The sequence below is a fragment of the Nelusetta ayraudi genome, unplaced genomic scaffold, assembly GCF_046127955.1.
Source record: "Nelusetta ayraudi isolate G7.1 ecotype Tasmania unplaced genomic scaffold, CSIRO-AGI_Nayr_v1 ptg000010l, whole genome shotgun sequence".
In the NCBI taxonomy this organism is placed as follows: Eukaryota; Metazoa; Chordata; class Actinopteri; order Tetraodontiformes; family Monacanthidae; genus Nelusetta; species Nelusetta ayraudi.
Genome location: NW_027466060.1, coordinates 80,514 through 100,000, shown reverse-complemented (window position 1 = coordinate 100,000; position 19,487 = coordinate 80,514). Strand labels below are relative to the sequence as shown.

Genomic DNA, 19,487 nt, shown 5'->3' with positions numbered 1-19,487 from the left:
GGGCATGGTCACACACACACACACACACACACACACACACACACATACAGAGGCAGAATGAAAGTGTGCATCAGCAGTGAGTCTCCACAGCACTCTGCTTTTCAGTGGTCTGATTCACATTTCAACGACCAAATGCTGCACGTGCCCATGCGCGCGTGCATGTGTGTGCACACGCCAATGCCAATTGTCTTAACGGCGGAATGATCTGTCGCAGCCGCTTCCATCGCCTGCCCTGCTACATCCCGCTGCTGATTTGTCAGCGACGCTGCTGCTGCTGCCGCTGCCACCACGCTCACAGAGGTTGCCAGACTTAACGCCTCGCCCTTTGTTTTCCTGCGTCCCACAGCCCTGATAGCCATCGGCCAGTACAGCAGCACCATCGAGACGGTGGACGCCGGCTGGTGTAAGGACATCACGGACCAGGGGGCCACTCAGATCGCGCAGAGCAGCAAGTCCCTCCGCTACCTGGGCCTCATGAGATGTGACAAGGTAATAAAGGCCGGCCGGCCGCCCGCTCTGTGAGGAGACGCTCGCGATGCCTCCCCCGACATCAGATGTGTTTTTCTTTTTTGCTTGCAAAAGACGAAGGAAAAATCCATGCTAATCAAATAATTTCAGTTTATAATTCATGTTTTATTTCGCCGCTAATCGTAATTGATTTTGATTTAGCGCCTTTGTTGCAATCCAGTGAGCCAGCCAAACAGAGGAAGCAGCCGCAGGCAGGTCCGCAGTTTTCCGAGACGTCATTGCATTAAGTTCCAGTGAAATTGTCATCTTAACGAGGAATATGAAAATGCAGCGCCGCTTTAAATGTGTGGGCGTGAAGTCACATCTGTCCAAGTTGTAGTTCGATTAAGGCAACGTTATATATATATATGTATATATATATATATATATATGTATACATATATAAAAAAGTGTATAATAGATGTATATATTCATTCCATTTTGGCAATATCCCACTGAACAGCTGGTCATTTAGGTTTGCTCTAATACGAGCATTACGGGTTGAGCAAGAGAGAAAAAAAAAAGACATTACTTTGGTCTCAGCACAATAATGTCTGTCGCCGTATTCGCATGTGCAGTATTTATAAATTCCAAGGTCTTCTCTCGCCATCAGGTCGTTAAGCTCCCTGTAATTCCATGTAGCGCACGCATTGTTTGCCTGTGAGCTTATATGGATTAATATGCGTGGAGTAATGGCACTACACGGCATTTCTGCTTATTTCCTGCTTAGCCTGTAAACATATTTACTGCTTCCAGGTTATTACCTCAGATAATTAAGTCTCATTCCGCTGCGGAGCAAATTTCACCTGCACCACGGCTGCCATGTTCAATTCTGCTGCTCGGAGGCGTCAATTCAGCGCGCTAAATGTCAGCTAATCTGTCGACAGCGACGTGAAACTTTTCTTCGACGATAATAATTTGCTTTGATTCATGCAATTGCGCTTCCCCAAAACAAATTTACTGTATGTTTGTTCATTGTTTATGGACGGTAACCTCTCAGAGCGATCGTCTACCAACGGCTGCACTGCTCTGTCGTCTTTGGATTCTCTGGCAGTTCATACATCAGCAACACGTTGGATTACTAAAGATTACAAAAGCCAACGAACGCCAATCATCAAGTCTCACTCAACTGAGATGAGGCTCTGGCTTTAAAATAATACTTGCTTGCTTGCAGTAATTGAATCTGTAATCTAACATGCCATCATTAAATGAATTGGAATCAATATGCACTCACGGCCAATTTATTAGGTACACATTGCAAGTACAGGCTACCTCATGAAGGGGTCTGTGAGTCGAACTATACATAAGTACTGTTAATGCTTGGACATTTTGTGCGTTCAGAGATGCTATTTTTGCACAGCCGATATTTGGATTCCAGTTGTCTTTCTATTGTCTCCAACCAGTCCACCTGTTCTCCCCTTACCATCAACATCAAGACACATCAACATCAAGACGTGCAATTTTTGTTCCACGCTACCAAAGCTAGCCTTAGTATTTTCTCCTTTGGTAGCCCTTCTCTGTAGACCCAATGGTCGTGATGTTGTGAAAATGCCAGAAGACCAGCAGCAGTTTGTGAAACACTCACACCTGCCGCCCGTTGGCCACTAACAACCATGTTCACCACGTTTAAAGTCATTTCAAGCTCCGTCCGTCCCGCTTTTCTGCTGCTGCTGCTGCTTTCAACTTCAGCGAGTCGCCTTCGCCGCATTACATTGACTCGCTGCCTTGTAACCCGAACACTGTGCCTAATAAAGTGGCCGCCTAGAAACCCAACTAAATGAGCAATCGACGCAATTTCACACTGCGACGGTATCGGAGGGCCGCGGGCGGAGTCTCGACCCGCGTGTTGGACCCACGCTCGCTTTGCCACGGCGACGGCTCCGCCCACCGCTCCTCCGTCCGGTCAAGTGGAGCCCCCGCCGCAGCCGCGCATCCACTTAGCGCGGGATCATTAAGTCTGACACGAGTGGGCCGAGGGCAGGCCGTGAAGGGGAGAGCCAACAGCTGCTCCGTCCACGCAAACTTCAGGCTGCGCTGACAATGTCGGCGACAGCCGGGCGACTTGTACCGCGGCTGCTCGCACAGCGCCGGCCATAATCCCGCTGCTGGCCGGCCTCCATATGGTGAGTGCAGGAAGTGTGTTTTATAATGAGCCCCTTTGTTTTTCGGTTGAGGCCAAATGATGCTTTAGCCGGGGGGGGGGGGGTTGGTGGTTTGAAAGCTCTCCTGAGCTCTGTAACGAAAGAAGGAAACAAAAAGCGGAGTGCATATTGAAGTTGGCAGAGAGAAAGAGAGAGAGAGAGAGAGAGAGAGGGGCGAGCGCGCCAGGAGCGATTCTGACTTCTCGGCGAGGCCTTTCACCAGGTCGGGAAGCTCATCGTTTTTATTTCCTCATTATGGAATCAGTGGTATGTGTGTGTCGCGGCCCCCCCGGCTTGACCTTATGGATTTCTCTGATGGAAATGCCCACGCCGAGATCGTTAAGCGCCGGCGGAACGCCGCTCGGATCATATTTATCTATTTGTGCCGGCGATTAAATTAAAACATACGAGGGCCCCCGACGGTGACCCCCCGCGTGTAAGGTCCCGCTGATGGAGCGACGGCGCTGCCTTCGCATTAATGCCCACGTCGAATGTGTATCTATCAAATTTATCTGGGAGTAATAAAGAGTAACCGCATTACATGGCGGGTGATGACTCGGATTCCATTTTCATTTGCCCCCCCACCCTCCCCACCAGCCTCTCCCTAAAGCAGCCTTCCCGCCACGCCAACTCAGTGACCCAACAATCGATATATACAGCCGCGCTAATAAAAAAAATCTGATCTGGAGTGACCTACGTCTTTATGGGAATCACCATTTTTCTTAGTTTCTCTCTCGGCCGAATGCCTTCCGGCGCCTGCGCGTCTACAAATCAGCCGCCGATCTCCCTGATTTTGCTTTCCGATCCGTCTCTCCCCTCCATCCGCGACGCTGCGGCTGTGTACGGTGGTGTCTGAAGGTTGTGCCGTGCACTTGGTAGACTTGTAACAGCAGAGTGGGGCAGCCGCATTCAGAAGGAGAAGGGTCCAGATGAGCCTGAGGTGAGCGGCCACCAGATTTGAACGCTTCCCAGCCGTCGTGTTCGTCTCCGGCTCGTCTGCTGTCACCGTCCGCTAGAGGCCGAGCGGCGACTCGCAGTTTTCTGCGTGTGAATGAAAAGGCAGCGGGCGGGCGCCGTCTTTGCTCGTGGTTGTTTCTTTCATTAGGCGGCCGCCGAGCTGCAGTGTGTGATGTCAGGCCCTGGGAGGAGAGGAATCGCGGTAATAAGAGGTTTTGCTGCGAGGGAGGCAGGCAGATAAACAGAAAATACGTTGTTTAGCAAGGTCGGCGCGAAAACGAGAGCGACGGAGTGAGTTTGGGAGGTGAGAGGAGGCGGCGGGTGCCTTTCTCCGGCCAGCGGTGACCACCGCTCTGCCTCTGCTGCTCTCCTCCCTCTGACTTTTATCCGGCGGTCGAGTATCGCAGCCAAGGCCGTCGCCGTCGCCGTCGTTTCCGTCCCCGCTCGAGCTACGAAGTGAAGAAAAATGCTCTGATCCCCTCCCACACGCCGGCGTTGTTGTCAGAGTAGGTGGTGCATTCCGTGACTCTGACCCTGGTTTGACTCTTTGGCCCGCCATGACCTCCGTCTATCCCTCTCCCCCCGCTTATCGCCCGACGCGGCGGCGAAATTTCAAAAGCGCGTCCGATTGAATCTGGGAAAAGAGCTAATCTCTCCTCGCGCAGTTCTGGGAAAATGCACAAGCTCGGGGATAACTCTCAATTTTCACAGGGTTGCTGTGTAATGAAAGTCTTGTGCAAATTGCTTAAGTTGGATTTGAGCGGGTCGCAGGCCCCCATGTTCTCTTTGCACGCTTTTATTAAATCGACAACAGTTTGGGCGGAGGGCACAGCCGCGCCTCGGACCCCGGACCATCTCTCTGTTCTCTCTTAGCCTCCAGTTGACTCCAGTATCTGATCGGCAGCGTGCCGCTCGGTTAATCCTTTACGGATCCGAGGCGAGCTCGGATTGAAAGCTGAACTTTTCAGCCCGTTTTGTTTGTGTTTGTTTTTTTATGGATTTAACCTCGACGGATTTTAATTGGTCTTAGCATGACCTGCAGCAGCCCCCCCCCCCCAACTCCCTCCTCTCAGCCACCCTCCCCTCACCTTCAGGAACTACACACTTGAGAAGCCATCTCAATATTTACCCGTCGGCCCACTGCAGCTGAGAGGTCACTGGCGAGTGTCGCCGAGCTGAATTCATTTCACGCTGCCGCCCAACCGTGAATGTTTGCATTGGGAAAATAAATTGTTATACACAAACGCGTGCACGGCCGAGGAACGACAAGTTAGCCGTTCCTCGGGAGGGCCGCGTTGACAGTGTTTTGGACACATTACAAACGGTCCAAACTTAATATTTCCCTTACAAGGCCTTTGCTTGGTGTCCGGTCAGGATGTGTACACTGCAACACTGCAACACTGCAGCGCTGCAGGAATGCGGCGCAAACATCTCAAAACGCAGATGTCGAGAAAGGAAAAAAAAACAACAACAACAAAAAAAAAAAAAGGTTCTGCTAGGCGACTCGCTCCGCGCCGCCCCGAGGTCTCGGGTCACGGCTGCAGCGCCACCTGCATGCGGCCATTTGAATTCAACAGGAGAGTTTACTGCAGTCCGTCTTTCTCACTCTCTCACGGCTTCCCTCTGTAAAGAGTGTCGGGTTTCAACGTCCGCCCTGTCAGGTTCGCGTAAACACGGCCTTGTCATAATCCTGACATGCGGCGCGGACAGCCTGGCTCCGCCCCTCTCCGCCTCCTCAACCGCACATTTGGGCCCGTGTTCATTTGTTTGGAATTGTCAGAACGCGAAGACGCTGGGAATGTGAGTGGAAGGGCTCCCCTGAATGTCGCAGGTCTCTCAGTGCATGCTGGGGCTGGTTGGGGAGCCGCTAACAGGGTCCACCTGGCCTCCGTCACGTGCAGCTTTGCCAAGGATCGATTTCCCTCTGTCACTCTCTATACAGACGTGTCACCCTGAGCGTGGACATTAGACGGCCACGCAGCCCCGACTCGCTATCCGCTGGCATTTTTGAGCGAAAGGAGGAATTTCATGAATTCCTTGACTTTGTCCTGTGCAAACACAGGCCTTGGCCGAGCGCCGGCCTGCGTGAAGTCGCTTTGTCGACATGTTTTATTGTTTTGACTCTTCTTTCATTAACCTCAAAATGTGAGATGGGCTTGGAAATGGCGTGGAATGCGCCGCTTTTCAATTCGTTCTTCCACTTTCGTGTCCCTGGGTGCGTAGAGGTTTTTCCTTTGTGACTCCGGCCGGCTCCGCTTGCACAAGCGCTCCTCTGTCTCTGTCTGCGTGTGTTCTTTAAAAGGAATTCATGTTATTTTTTGCTTTTAACACTCGTCACAATTCGAGGCTCAGACACATCGATGCTCCGCCCGCTCCCCCGCCCCTCTGCCTCGGATGAGAACATCCCTCTGGCCTCAGGGCCAAACATCCTGCCCTCTGACAAGGAGGCGAAGAATGTGATTGATCTGGACTCGCCCAAATAGAAGGAAAACAATGTCATTTGCCCTCCATTAGAGATGAGACGGCTTTGAAATTCCGACAAAAGATTCTCTTGATTTCAGAGATTCCGACTCATTCGTCCTTTATTTAGCATCTTCCCCCTTAGAAGTGTCGAATATCAGCTCCCCCCTTGTGAAGCTTTGTATCGAGGTTGCTAATGCAGCCCTGCCCATCGCAGAGGCATCCGCACTTTGAAGCCTTGCAGCGGCTTCTGTTCTCCACGCTAAGCCCTGCACCCGGCTGCTTGCCGATTGTTCTCATCACGTTGTGACGGACCAAAAAAATGACACAAAAAAACCCGACGCTCCTGCTTCCCACAGCGCGTCACGTTCAAGGTGCAAAGTTCGTCCTCGCGGGAGTCCTGCGAGCGCGGAAGAGCCTGCAGTTCAATTCTGACACTGCTAGAAATGTGGAATTTCGCCATCATTGTTCGGCCGACTGATGGAAATGATGCGAGATTCCATCAAGTGCTTCACACTGTGCTCTCACCATGCGGTCCTCACACAGCGGGCTCCACGTCCCTGCCGTCGTGTTTTTAGTGAGTCACATATGTGCCGACTTGCTGTTCTCGACTAAAAGGCCACCCTGCGAACATTTAGCGGCTTCACTCTCCGTTGATGCATCACTTGTGGGATTCAAATCTTTTTTTCCCCCCAGCCTCGGTGGAACGCCGCCGCCCGCTCCTCTCCCACCGCCTTCCCCCTCATCATTCTCCCCTTTCTTCCTCATTACCTCTCCTCTTGTCTCTGCCCTCCTTCCCCACCTTCCTGCTCATCTGTTTTCACTCTCACGCCCCGCGCCCGTCCACCTTCCCTCATTCTTTTCCACTACTTCATTAGAGTGCAAACAAATGGGCTCTCCAGGTTATGGAGCACAAGAGGAGGGAAAACTTACACAGTCAGCACGACGCCGGACGGTAAAAGTAATGACACCGACTGCCACCGGCCCCTGCAGGGACAGATGCTAGATGGTGCGAGAGTTACGGCGGCGATGCAGTGGGGAGCCGCGGAGAAAAGGGACGGAGAGGGAAATGATCTAATGAATGACAAAATGCAGACGCGAAATTGGAGGGAAAAAATTAAATGAGGGAGACGGCGGAGGAGACGCTCGTCTTGCACGCGAGCACTTTTTAAAAGTGAGCTCCCATTAAGTGGCTGCGCCGGCGGAGTGACATTCGGGGAGCAGGTACGGGGAGCGCCGCCGCGTCCTCCCGACGAGCGAGCAGACAGGCTTCGTTAAAAGAACAGACGTCCCAGTCAATACGGCTGTTCCGCCGGTGCGTCCAGCTGCTGGGGACTCGACGCCGACAGGCACCGCGCAGCAATTTGCCGGCATAAACAAGAGCCTAATTGTTCAGAGCCCGGAGGTTTGGAGTGCGGAAAACAAAGACAAAGTATAGAGAGGAGTTGGGAGGCATTCAGGGTCTCTCGCTCGCTCTCTCTCTCTCTCTTTCTTTTTTTTTTTTAAGTCAGCGGGAGCCGGCGAGATGGGCGCAACTTTCTCTGGGTGGGTGTTGTCAGCGTGAGCAGCAGGAATCTTCGGTTTAAAGGCTCCGAATAAAAGCAAAAGGAGATGAAGACGCTCGTGCACGTGCACAACATGCAGGGCAAGAAAGACGTTGAGTCGTTTCACGTTGAGTCGTTTGAGTCACTTCACTGACGGTAGCATGGGAAATGAAAATGTTTGCAGCACTTTTCAGCACGAGAACAGCGCCCTTAGTGATGTCACAAAGGGCACGGACACATCTAACACTCCCAGCCGGTTGTTGTTTCCACCCTTTGAGGGTGACTCGTGGCTACATTGTTTTAGTGTTGCGGAAGGTCCAACAAAGCAGCTTTAGTTCTAGCAGGACGCTAAAACCAACTGAAGACTGTAAACAGAGGGCTAAAAAAAGCCTTTTTTTATTTTTATTTTATTTTTTTTATAATGAATCTTCCAAGGCTGATCCACTGGAGATCAGGATAAAAGACACATGAGTACAATACGGGGATCTTCAAGGCTTTGGTCCACCTGAGTGTTGACGGTTGCGATGCCGCTATGAAAGAGCTTTTTCCTGTTTGTGGTGTCTCATCCCACAAAGAAGGGCGCGATCGATCGGGGGGGGGGGGTCTTCAACAAAAGACGCCCTCCCGATCGTCCCTTCATCTTGCCTCTAAAGGGCAGGAGGAGCGAGGGACAGTGGCGGGGAGAGGGTGCAGCCAAGCAGGTGGCCGGCAGAGTTCACAGCGTCTCCAGTGAATCTCGGAATTGCTCCTCAACAAAAGTCTGTCGCACCGATGCGAAGCCCAGCCTGACCTTTGCCTGCCTTCCCACAGCACACTTTAGGGTTCCCCCCTATTTTCACCTCACCGTTCCCCCTCCGTCCTCTTCCCTTATCTGTCTCTAAGCTGCTCCTGAGCTTCCCCCTCGGTGATGTTCGCTCACCACAGCGCAGCTCCACAAAGCCTCCCCTGTTCATAGGCAGCCGGTGGACACGACTCACGGTGGTTCTTTGAAGAACCTTTGTCTCAGCACCTCCTATTATCTGAAATCCCATAATAAGAGGCGCCGCAGGTGGCCGCCGCCTCGTATCTGCTGACCGTGTGGCGAATAAACGAGCCGGCCGGAGTGAAGGACAGCGCCACCAAATGATTCAAATTGTTTTGAATGATTTGTTTGCTAACCGCAGGCAGATTCATGATCGATGTTAGCGCAGTTCATATTTAACCGCTTTTTCGATAATTAAGTGTAATTCTGTTGTCTGGACCCCCAGAAATCTTTACTGCCTCAGAAAATGTTGCTAAAACACACGGCTCTCGAAACCAGCGACGCCTCACCTCACACCCTGAGAGGTTTGTTCGGCCCTCTGAGGCCTGAGAGGAGCCAGAACCGAGTTTTATTATTAACCGGCAGGGGAGTCCAGGTTGAAAACCAAAGCTCTGGAATTGCACGTATCCGAAGACCTTTCATGCTCGTACCTGAGAAGAAAAAAATGCGGGAATTTTTTACACCTGATGCTTTTCAGTCCAGACGAACAGTGAGCATTAGCTAATGCTAATTAGGAAATTGTATCGAGCAATGAGATCATCCCACGGCAGTGGCTTCCAGGTGAGAGCAGCTCCGGCCTCGTTCCACAAATCTAATCTCAGCTCTGTGCGCTGGGACGGCTCCCAATGAATTTGGTATGGTAGATATTTAGGGAAGAGCGAGGAGGGGAGGAGGGGTGCTCAGGCTGTCCTTGTTTGCTGTTTCTTTTGGAGCAGGCATGCATGGGCAAACTACGGCCCGGGGACCATATGCGGCCCGTTAAGCAAGGCATATCATTAAAACACAGTCGTCTTGTGGCGAACATCTTTGCAGGAATTCTGCCTGCATTGGAATCTGCCGTAAGCTGCTCCGGAGTTCCACACTATTCCTATGGAGGCTTTGCTGTTTGATGCGTGCACGCGCGCTAACCCTTCGGCTCATTGTGCTGAAGAGGTGCTTTCAGCCGCCAGCGCTCGCACCCGTTCTCTAATGAGCTTGCCGCACCCCACCCAGCAACAATAATATGGAGCGTGACCCCGACGCTCCCCTCTGGTAGAAACACAAACGAATCATGTCTTCTCTCAGCTTCCGTCTGACCCCCGTCCATCCGTCCGTGTTTTCCCGTGGCCTTCCTGCATGGCGAGCTGCTTTGACTGGAGCCATTCGCTTGGTTTGCAGGCCTCCTCTGTGCAGCTCTTCGTCACCTCTGACTGTGCGCTTTGGAGGAATTTGCACTCGACGTTCTCATGGAAAACCAAAATATCCCCACGTGAACGTTTGTGATGTGTGCGGCCCCGGCTGTTGTTACACTTTGCCTAGACCGGTGCACCTACAGCGAGACCTGTCTCGATATCATGCGACTTTATCTGAATCTGATTAAGAGTAATTTAATTTTGCCCTGAATTAAATCAGATTCCTGATCTTGTTAGTCAGTTGGGAACTTTTGCTCACGTTGAGCCCCGATTTAGGGCCACTGTGTCCTTTTATTAGAGCGCGTTATCTCGGGAATGTTAGATGAGTGGTTAAAAAAAAAAAAGGGTGGGAATTTGCATAACGCAATGTAACTTCCTGCAGTCTGACCCCAAGAATTTGTGATTTATTAGTTTATTTTTTTACAGCCATTCCCCTCCCCCCCCCTCCCCCCAATGCATTTAAAAGAATGTGGTGACTGATGAGTCGGACAATCACTTCTGAGATTCCTTCCAGAAAATCTCACAGATTGCGACATATTGTTGGTCCACTGTCACACAGGGCCGCGTCCGCTGACTCAAATAGATGTTGAGCGTGGTTTTATCGCCTGCAGTGTGCGCAGACCAGAAGGCCAGTTTGCACAGAGCGCCGCGCACGTTTCTTCAGTTACCTTTGTCACGCCTATTGGAGTGTGGGGGCGCCACAAGCGTGGCCTCCTGAACCTCCCTCACCCTGTTTAGTCCAGCCTCCCCATTCTTCTGTCTTCCTGTGTGTGTGTGTGTGTGTGTGTGTGTGTGTGTGTGTGTGTGTGTGTGTGTGTGTGTGTGTGTGTGTGTGTGTGTGTGTGTGTGCACGCACCGACACTCCTCAGCCCTGCCGCTGTGTGATACTGTGCAGGGATGAGGGTTGCGTGAGCGGGACCAGACCCTCGGTTGTCGCTGCCTGACCTGCTTTCTTAAAAAGTGCACTCGCAGCCACGCACCGCAGATCTCTGCTCGCCTCCCTGAGACGGAATCAAAAAGTGTTTGAACTCTGCCTTTTTTCTCCCCTCCCGGGCGTCAATAGTTAATTTTAAAATATCGAATCCCTCGGAGTGGGTTTGCGATAGTCTATTTCCCCGTCTTTGTCCCTCCGAGATGTTCTGCTCTGTCATTTTCTCTAAGTTCTTTTCATTCGTCTCTCTTTATGGGAGATGGACAGCTCTCCTTCAGATGTCCAGCCACTCCATTTGAAAGTTTTTACAGCAGGGACTTCTCCTCGGCTGCACTCTAAAGAAGGCCATAAATCTGGCCTGTTTAAGCCGCCTCTTACCAACGCGCCGCATTCTTTGCCCGGCTTTTTAAACGTTTGCCCCCAAATGTATTTACGGGTTGACTGATACACTCAGTGCAGCGGAATAGACGGAGAACGGGGGGGTGTTTGTCTCTCTTTATGGCTTTATGGGACCTGGAATGGCCGCCGCATGGCCCGGAGAAGATGAGAGTAAGAAGAAGAAAAAAAGGGGGAGTCTGGCATGAACCCCATGCTGAACTTAATAAAAAACACAGAGAAAGTCCAAAGAATGTGGGTAGACTGCTTCTCTGTCTATGGCATTATTTATTAATGCATAGCATAAACTGGTCAGTGGAGTTGATATAATCAGACTGAGTAAATGCTCTGTTATCAAAGTCCATTCACATTTAATTGTATACTATTTCCTTCCACTTTTCTGTTTTTTTCCCATGATTTTTCGAGGCCTTTCCAGGGTCTTCACTCCACTCTCCTCTAACATCAGATGCATCTTTGCGTTTGTGCGCATCTTGATTTTCAATTTATGACCCCCTCCGACCCCCCATCCCCCCACCCCCACTCTGAGCGTGTGAAGTGATGCCGCATTAGTCATCTTTACGACGTGCTTTACAGTTCCACTTACAAGGGGAACGCCCAGCTCTTTGCGGTAAATGTATATTTTACGTGGCAAAGTGGAAGCTGGTCCACATCACAGGATCGGCCTCTGCGAGCCTTTTAAAGAGGGGGAAGCGACGGCCGAGGAGTCCCAGGACAAGCGGAGGCCGGCGTGGGGAGCCGGACACTTCTCGTCTTCCGCAATCACTTAGAGTGGGCGTTGTCCACATGCACACACACACACACACACACACACACACACACACACACACACACACGACACACACACGTGCGCAATCTTCAAAGCCGTTCTCGTTCACTCTGCAGCAGCGTGTTCAGAAAACATTTGTGGAGCAGAACACGGGCCCGGGACATGCAACCTTTTTTTTTTTTTTTTTTGTTTCCCCCCTCATCTTTTGCGCTGGCCCTCTTGTAAACCCTGGCAGCGGCACATGACCACTCAGCATGCATTACGCCGGCCTCAGATCTACGGGGCAGCATCTTTGAAGTTAAAATGGGAGAAAATGTCCTAAGTACAGGCCTCCCTCCAGATAGCTGTGGCCGCGCTCCCAGATGCTCCTCAAAAGATTGGAATCATCAGCGAGTCGGGATCTGCGCTCGTACGTACTTGGCTGCAATATGTTGTCGGGGGTGGGGGTGGGGGTGGGGGCGGGGGCAGGGCGATGTTTGTATGGTTGACTGTATCAGGACTGTATGGATTGGACCGGAAAAGGAGGGAGGGAAAGAAAAGAGGCCAGAGCCGTATATCCAAAGCAGCACGCGGCCACCGAAGGCGCCAGTTGCCGTCTGATGTCGTCCTCTGAAGTTTATGTTGCCTAGCAACAAAATATCGTTAAGCACCGTTTTTTTGCCCGGTAACAAAATTTCACCCGGGGACGAAACAGCTGAGTCACTGATTTAAAGCGGTTAGTGGCACCAGCCAGGCAACCTGAGGTCTCAGCTCCCCGCCCGCCCGCCACCCACCCACAGCGTCTGGCCGCGACCTCAAATCCATCTTCATCCGCGAGCGGGGGAATGATCGGGGAGGGTGCGCGGTGATGTCATCGCATCCCGTTCAGCCGAGCGCAAAGGACACGCTGCATCACGCCTGATGGAGACGGGCGCAGTTAGGCGCTGGATTAACGTGTACAGTAGGTCACAGTCACCAGAGCACCTTTGCCAATCTCTTCTCTCAAAATCAGCAAATACACAAATGTAATGCACATCACTATAATTAAATGGAAAGAAAAATGTCTGCAGCACCTGCACGTTGGTACGAAAGAGGATTAGGGCCACAAGAAGAGGAAAAAATATTACAGTCAGGAGATTTTTAGTTTTCATTTCAAGTTTTAAAGTTTAAATTTGGTGAATAAAGTAGACGCAAATCAAGTGGAATTGTGCATTAATCCAGTTACCCACAGTTAAAAGTTAAGCTGCTGAAAACAGGTGGCTCCCACAAGGTTCACCCACAGTAATCACAGTAATCTCAACATGCACGTTGGCCAAAGGAGTTTGTTCTCTGGGTTTTCTTTTGATCCAAACTAGCCGCTGCCCCGTCGCCCAAGAAAAACAAACTCACGATTCGCACTCTGCTGCCTCCTGCAGGTCTGGTGGACTTGTTGGACTGTTGTTGGCTGCTGTGCCTCGTAAACAGAAATACTCTGTCAAACTTTGTCAAACGCGACGACAAAGAAAAAACGTCTCTTCGCGCGTGACCACGGTCCTCATTTGATAGAAGGACTTTTAATTGAGTTTGCACTCGCAGTGTTTAGCAGCGACGCCAATGTGGTCCGCTGGCGACTGAAGAATCGCTGCGGCCGTCAGTCAGGAAACAACTGAACATTTTTTTGATGAGGATTGGTTTTGCGTGCCGTGTTTGCTCAGCGAGTGGAGCTCCGCTAAATGAACACTGATGAATGTTGTGTCCCCCAGTGAGTCTGACAGGTCTATTCTTCTCTAACTGTTTTAATCGTAATTAAGGGCTGATTAATGAGCTGGCTGATGTTTCTCTCTCTTTTGAAGAATATAGCCGAGTGTTTTATGAAGGCAATCAAGGGTTTGTCATTTTCCTCTGCTAATGAGCACCAGCCATATGTCAACAGGCGGAACTTCTCTCTGCAGCAGCGGCTGCTCTCGGAGGTGCTGTGGGCTTTTCTTTCCTCTTCCTGCCTCTGCTTTGGTCTCGTGTGAAGTCGCCACGCAGCTGCCATGTTTTCCAGGTGCTGGTCTGGACAGAAACAGGTGTGACGTTGCTTCTGCAGCTCCGAGCTGAAGAGATTTAACTTGGAACACGAGCGCCGCCGCCACTGCCGCCCCTCCGACCCGCTCGCCCCTCCACTTCCAAAAACCTTCACGCGTTCTCCCCAAAATGCAAACATTTCAATTAAAATACCAGCGGCGGGTGGTTCAACGTGACCAACATGCTAATGATGACTGTTTAAGACCTGCTGCTATTTCTTTTTGAAAGAATCCAAGAAACACAAGTCTGGAACGGTCCATAGAAAAGGCTCATGATTCAAACTGGCGGGACACCTGGGTCAAATTCTAAAAGAGAGCAAATTAGTCCTTGTCCCTTCCCGACTTCCACTGTTTGCTTTTAAAATTGACTCGATCCGCTGCCTTTGCGGGGATTGATTATTTATTTAACAGCCTTTTCCCAGGGTAAATACATTTAAAAAATGACGTGAGCCCCGTTTGAAAATAAAAGGAATTTGGGCTCGGAGACGCCATAATAGTCCCCGTGAAAGGTGCCTGTGATTTTGTCAGGAGCCCTTTAATGGAGCTCGACGATGTATCTGCAGAAATGAGACAAATGACATCTGACAGGCGGCGCAGAGCCCCGCCCCCACGTGCAAATCACAGCAGCGATGGTATTCAACGCCACGTGCGCGGCCTTGAGCGGGACATGTTTTCATGGCCATGCACGGGCCGCTGGGTCGACGGGTGAGACCGTGAGCGTGCCGTGCATGAATCGACATTGATTTTAATTTCTGAGTTTTCAGCAACTGGACTGGTGTGTGATGTGTGTGAAAGTGCTGTACGCACACAGCGCAAAGACATCCTGAACTGCAAAGAACAGAAAACTGTTGTCTCCAAATCTACTTTGTGGACATGGGAACCCTCTGTACTGAACTGTGTACCCATCCAGGCACGGAATTATTTGCTAATAAACAACAAGCCGACCCAGAGAGAGGTACGACTGGCTGTGTCACGCGACAGTCTGGCCTGGTGTGAACTGAAAACAGTCCAAGAAGAATCTTGAAACTTTTCCTTTTGATAAGAACTCCGGATGAGTTGTGCCGAGGTTGGATCCCAGTCGTGTTTCTATGGTTTAAATCTGCCGAGAGAATTCCCATTATTCACCCAGCCCCTCTCGCCTCTTTGTCTTATTCAGCCTATTAAATATTCCATCTTCGCCGTCGCGGCGCTAACTTTTCTTTTTGTGTTTCTCCCAATTGGACTCTTTGCTCATCGAGTGAGTGGACAGAGTGATTGGAATCTATCGGAATCGTAAATCAGGATCCAAAGGTATCAAAAGACGTCCGGGTGTCGCCCGCTTCTTTCGGCCAGCGAGTCCAATACCGCCGCTCCGCTTCCTGGAAGCGGCACAAAAGGGGGGAGCTCATTGTGGACGACTATCCAGCGGCTGTAATACATCAGCGTGCCCACTTGGCTAATAAATCAGATCCACGTCGCTGTTAGCGGCGCTGCAGTTCCTTTCATCTCTCATTTTCCTATTCCCCCCCTCCCCCCAGCCGAGCGTTACTTCACATTTCAAAGCCTTCCTCTGGCATCGGAGCCCTGCCCGCTCACAAGTGAGGCGGCGGGGGGGGCAGAGAGGGGCGGTGGGGGGGGGGGGCTTGTGATCTTGTTTTTATTTTGTGCTTCCTGTATGCGGAGAGGAGAGGGCCTGTTGAGCCTCACGCACAAGAAGTCTCGCTCACTGTTTCTTTCCGCCCATAATCAAAGGAAGAGCCGCGGGCGTGGACTCCTCCACGCCAGGCGTCTTGTCGTGTTGGCTCGCACGGTGCGGAGTCGTGACCCGGTGCAGCGTCAGAGATGGTGTGTCGTGTCGCAGTCTTGCCGGCCGACTCCCCTGATGGAGTTTCTTTAGTATTGTTTTTCCACACAATTTGCCTTCACGACGAGGCGTCGCTCCCAACGGCTGCCGGAGCAAATCAGACGTTAAGCGGCGGCGGTTTGAGCGGATCATAAGTGGAGCCGGCCTTGCAGAAACGATGCAGCAAAACTTTGAGACACTTTCATTTTGCCGCTTTGGCAACAGCGGACGACTGTGTGCTCGACATGTGTGCGAGTGTTTATACATCATTTCCCCTGGAAAGTGTCACGCTCGCGGGTGGGCGGGGGCCGGTTCTGGGTGGGTTGCGGTTCAACCCCTCAAGGTCTCCCGGGTCACTCTGCCTCTGCTCTTTGTCAGGTTCTCAGCCCCCCCCCCCGCCCCCCCCATGAGGATCCCACAGTGTGAGACGCAGCGGGGGGAAAAAAAAAATAGAAATCAGTACAATGGATTTTTAGCAGAGCTTTTTCAGAACTGCACAGACGGGACGGCCTCGTGAAACACAACTGTCCGTTCGGTGCCGGCGCTTTACTCCCCAGTTTAGTAACCTTTCCACTTCTGATGCGATGTCAGACTTCACATCTCACACACATGTCGTCCTCTCGCTTCTAAATGACAGTTCTGATGGAATTAGCACACACTTTCAAATCCACCGCAGCAGGAGAATGAATGGAAATGCGGTTCTGTTGAGGGAACAGTGACATAACACCACAGCTGAAGCTCTTTGGACCTTCCTCTGTTTTGATCAACGGTCATAAATGTGGACACAAGTTTGGATGGTGATGTGTCTCGGCCCTCGGCCGGAAGAGATAAAAGTCATACATTGTTTTTGTTTGTTTGTTTGTTTGTTTGTTTGTTTTCAAAAAAGAAAAACAACCTAAAAATAAACAGGGTAGATGTTGAAATTGAACAGTGGCGCAACATGCATGATCACAGAGAGTGCTCCACCGTGCATGAACGTTCCATGCACCGGCGCAAAGAGGCTCTGAAGTGCAGCAAACAAAAGCAAGTGGCGCACAGGCTTTTTCCTCCTTTGTGCGTCAATGGTTTGCAAACCAACTCGTCACACAATGAGTCGTTGTTTTTTTTTTTTTTACGCAATATTACAACACTGTACAAGAGTTCTGAAGAGTTTGCGTGTTGTCATCGCGGCATCTCCATTGGACCGTCGGGCTAACGCCGGTCGTGTCTGCGTGTTTTGCAGGTGAACGAGGAGACGGTGGAGAGGCTGGTGGTCCAGTACCCTCACATTGTTTTCAGCACGGTGATGCAGGACTGCAAGAGAACCCTGGAGAGAGCTTATCAAATGGGCTGGAGCCCCAACACGTCAAACACTTCGTAGCTAGCGCCGGAGCGCCTGCACACACACACACACACACACACACACACACACACACACACACACACACACACACACGCAAACATATAGCCACACACAGAGGGCCCTTTCTTGTGTACAGACAACAAATGCACAATATTTGCAGCTCTGCCATGTTTGCATCTCATTCAGCGTTCAAACATTGGCGCCAACGCGTTGGCGCGCCCCTACGAAGCTCCACGTCACACAACGTTGGCGACCGAGGCAACGTTCCATTTCAACAGTCCCACTAACATGGACCTGCTGGTTTTTTTTAATCGGGTGAGTCTTCGCCCCCTCAGTGCTGCACTGATCTTAGACGTGGTCGCTCAGTGAACTCGGCTGAACCCCCCTCATGGTGACACGTCTGATTTCAATATTGTGTGATTTTAGTTGACCACAACATGGAGTGAGTTTGTTTTGGGTTTTTTTGCTGCAAAGGACCACAAGTATTTTCTAACGTGGGTTTTACGGCGGAATGCGGATTTTTAAATCTCTGGTTGGGATGAGGCGGGAGAGGCGAAGGCCGGGACGATCCAGGAGCTCACCGATGGACATCCAAACTACCGGATGACTGAATCACGGACACTCAGACGACGGCCGAAACCAGAATAGTTTTAATTAGCATTATGGATGGAAAATTGCCTGTCGTCCCGATCGGGGCGGAAGTGCTCACGGACCCGTGTCAACGCTCTGCAAGTGCTGAACTGAGATGCTGGACGGAGCAGAGACGATTCTGACCACCTCCTGGGAGTCGACAGAGCTGCCAGAGCTTCGGAGGCGTGCCAGAATCTGCCACTTTTATTTTATTATTATTATTGTTATTTTTTAAAACCCTGTCTACATAGAAGCATCCCCCCTCCCCCAAACCTTTTTCTTGGATGTTCTTTTCAGTGTTAACGGCAGTCACGGATTCACATTTGCTGACGAGGCTGACGAGGCCCCCGTGTTGAAGCAGAGAGTTTTTCGCTGTAATTTTCCACGCAGGCAGGCTGTCGGTGATGTCGAAGGAAAGATTGAAGTGAAAGTCAGTCAAACCCCCCCCCCCCGGCGGCGGGAAAGGAAGTGAGCGGCGATCACACCTGAATAGAAAACAAACAAAAAAAACAAAACAGAGTGTGGGTCGTCATTTCTTCACCGATCAGCTGCCGCGCGTCACTTGAATTTGGCCTTTACGAGGGACGAAGCTGCTAACCGACGTCTTGCATCAGTGCGGTTGCCAGATCAGGCCTGAGTCAGTCGACATTGAGCTCGAGGCGCTCGAGGGGAGAGGTTTGACTGCGACTGAACGTTGTTGTCGGGCCGTTCGAAGCACGAGCATCCTGAGGGCAGGTAAGGAAAACCGTTGCCTTAATTTGTCAGCAGGTAATTGCCATCCAGTTAGCAGCCTGTGATTGGTTATATTATAATATGGTTCCGTTCTCTTCTTTCACTTGCCATATTCCTTCTTCGTTTATTTTCAAATATATATATGAATATATATGTATATCTATATTAATTACTGCTTGGGGTTTTCTTAGCCTTTCCAGGTTTTCGGCGTATACTCGTAAAATCATCTATGTAGCAATGCGACGAGGGATTTCTTTCTTTCCTATTAGCGTAGTGCGTAAAGATATAAAAAGTGGCTTCGGGCCCGTAACCCAGTCGATAGGTAGGGGGCGACCGTTTCTCGTCCGTCTCGTAGGAAGCTAGTAGTTTGAAGTTGAAAAGTCCGCAGCACATCAGGGTATTTTTCTATTGTTTGAAAGGGCCCAGAGCTCAGCCACCGCAGCCTTTCACCGGCACGCGAATCCGGTGATTTACTGAGCACACAGTCCCTCCGTGGGGCTGTTCACTTTCTACATTATGTAGAGATTTCAGGCAGTTAAACAGGTATTCATTCTGCCCATGCTGGGATATGTAGGCTTCAATCAGTGGAATGGAGTTTTCTTTCCCTCTCTCTCTTTCTCCCTCTCTCTCTCTCTCTCTCTCTCTCTCTCTCTCTCTCTCTCTCTCCCCCCTTCCTTTCTTCCTGTTTCTGTTCTTTCGTAATCCCCATATGCACTTTTTTCTCTGCTAGATGTTGACACACTTGATTCCTGATGTGTTAAGGCAACCGTAAATGACTGGATTTACATAAAGATGAATAAAACACTACTACTTCAAGCTTTTTTCCCTCTTCTCCTTTTGTACGTGTGAAATGAAAGCGGGTGAAGAACACTCGGAATGACAGTGAGATGCTTTTCCGCTCATTTTGCATCATCTCTGGACGGCTTAAACCCCCCCCCCCTCCACCGCAGGATTTTCTCCAGACTTTTTTAATTACATCAAGTCTGTTTGAACACAAATTCACTGACTTCAAGACCGGTCTCGTAATATTTCAGCTTAG

At 50.7% G+C, this 19,487-nt stretch overlaps 1 protein-coding gene across 2 annotated transcripts in view; it reads left to right on the top strand.

The window, feature by feature from the left end:
• The window catches only part of fbxl17 (F-box and leucine-rich repeat protein 17), a 191,391-nt gene extending 172,127 nt beyond the window's left edge, over positions 1-19,264 (top strand). For both annotated transcript variants that reach the window (XM_076019407.1, XM_076019408.1), the window contains exons 10-11: positions 347-489; positions 16,967-19,264. In XM_076019407.1, coding sequence (XP_075875522.1) covers positions 347-489; positions 16,967-17,104 — 281 coding nt within the window. In that variant the 3' untranslated portion in view covers positions 17,105-19,264. The remainder of the gene's footprint in view (positions 1-346; positions 490-16,966) is intronic.
• The last annotated feature ends 223 nt before the right edge of the window (positions 19,265-19,487 follow it).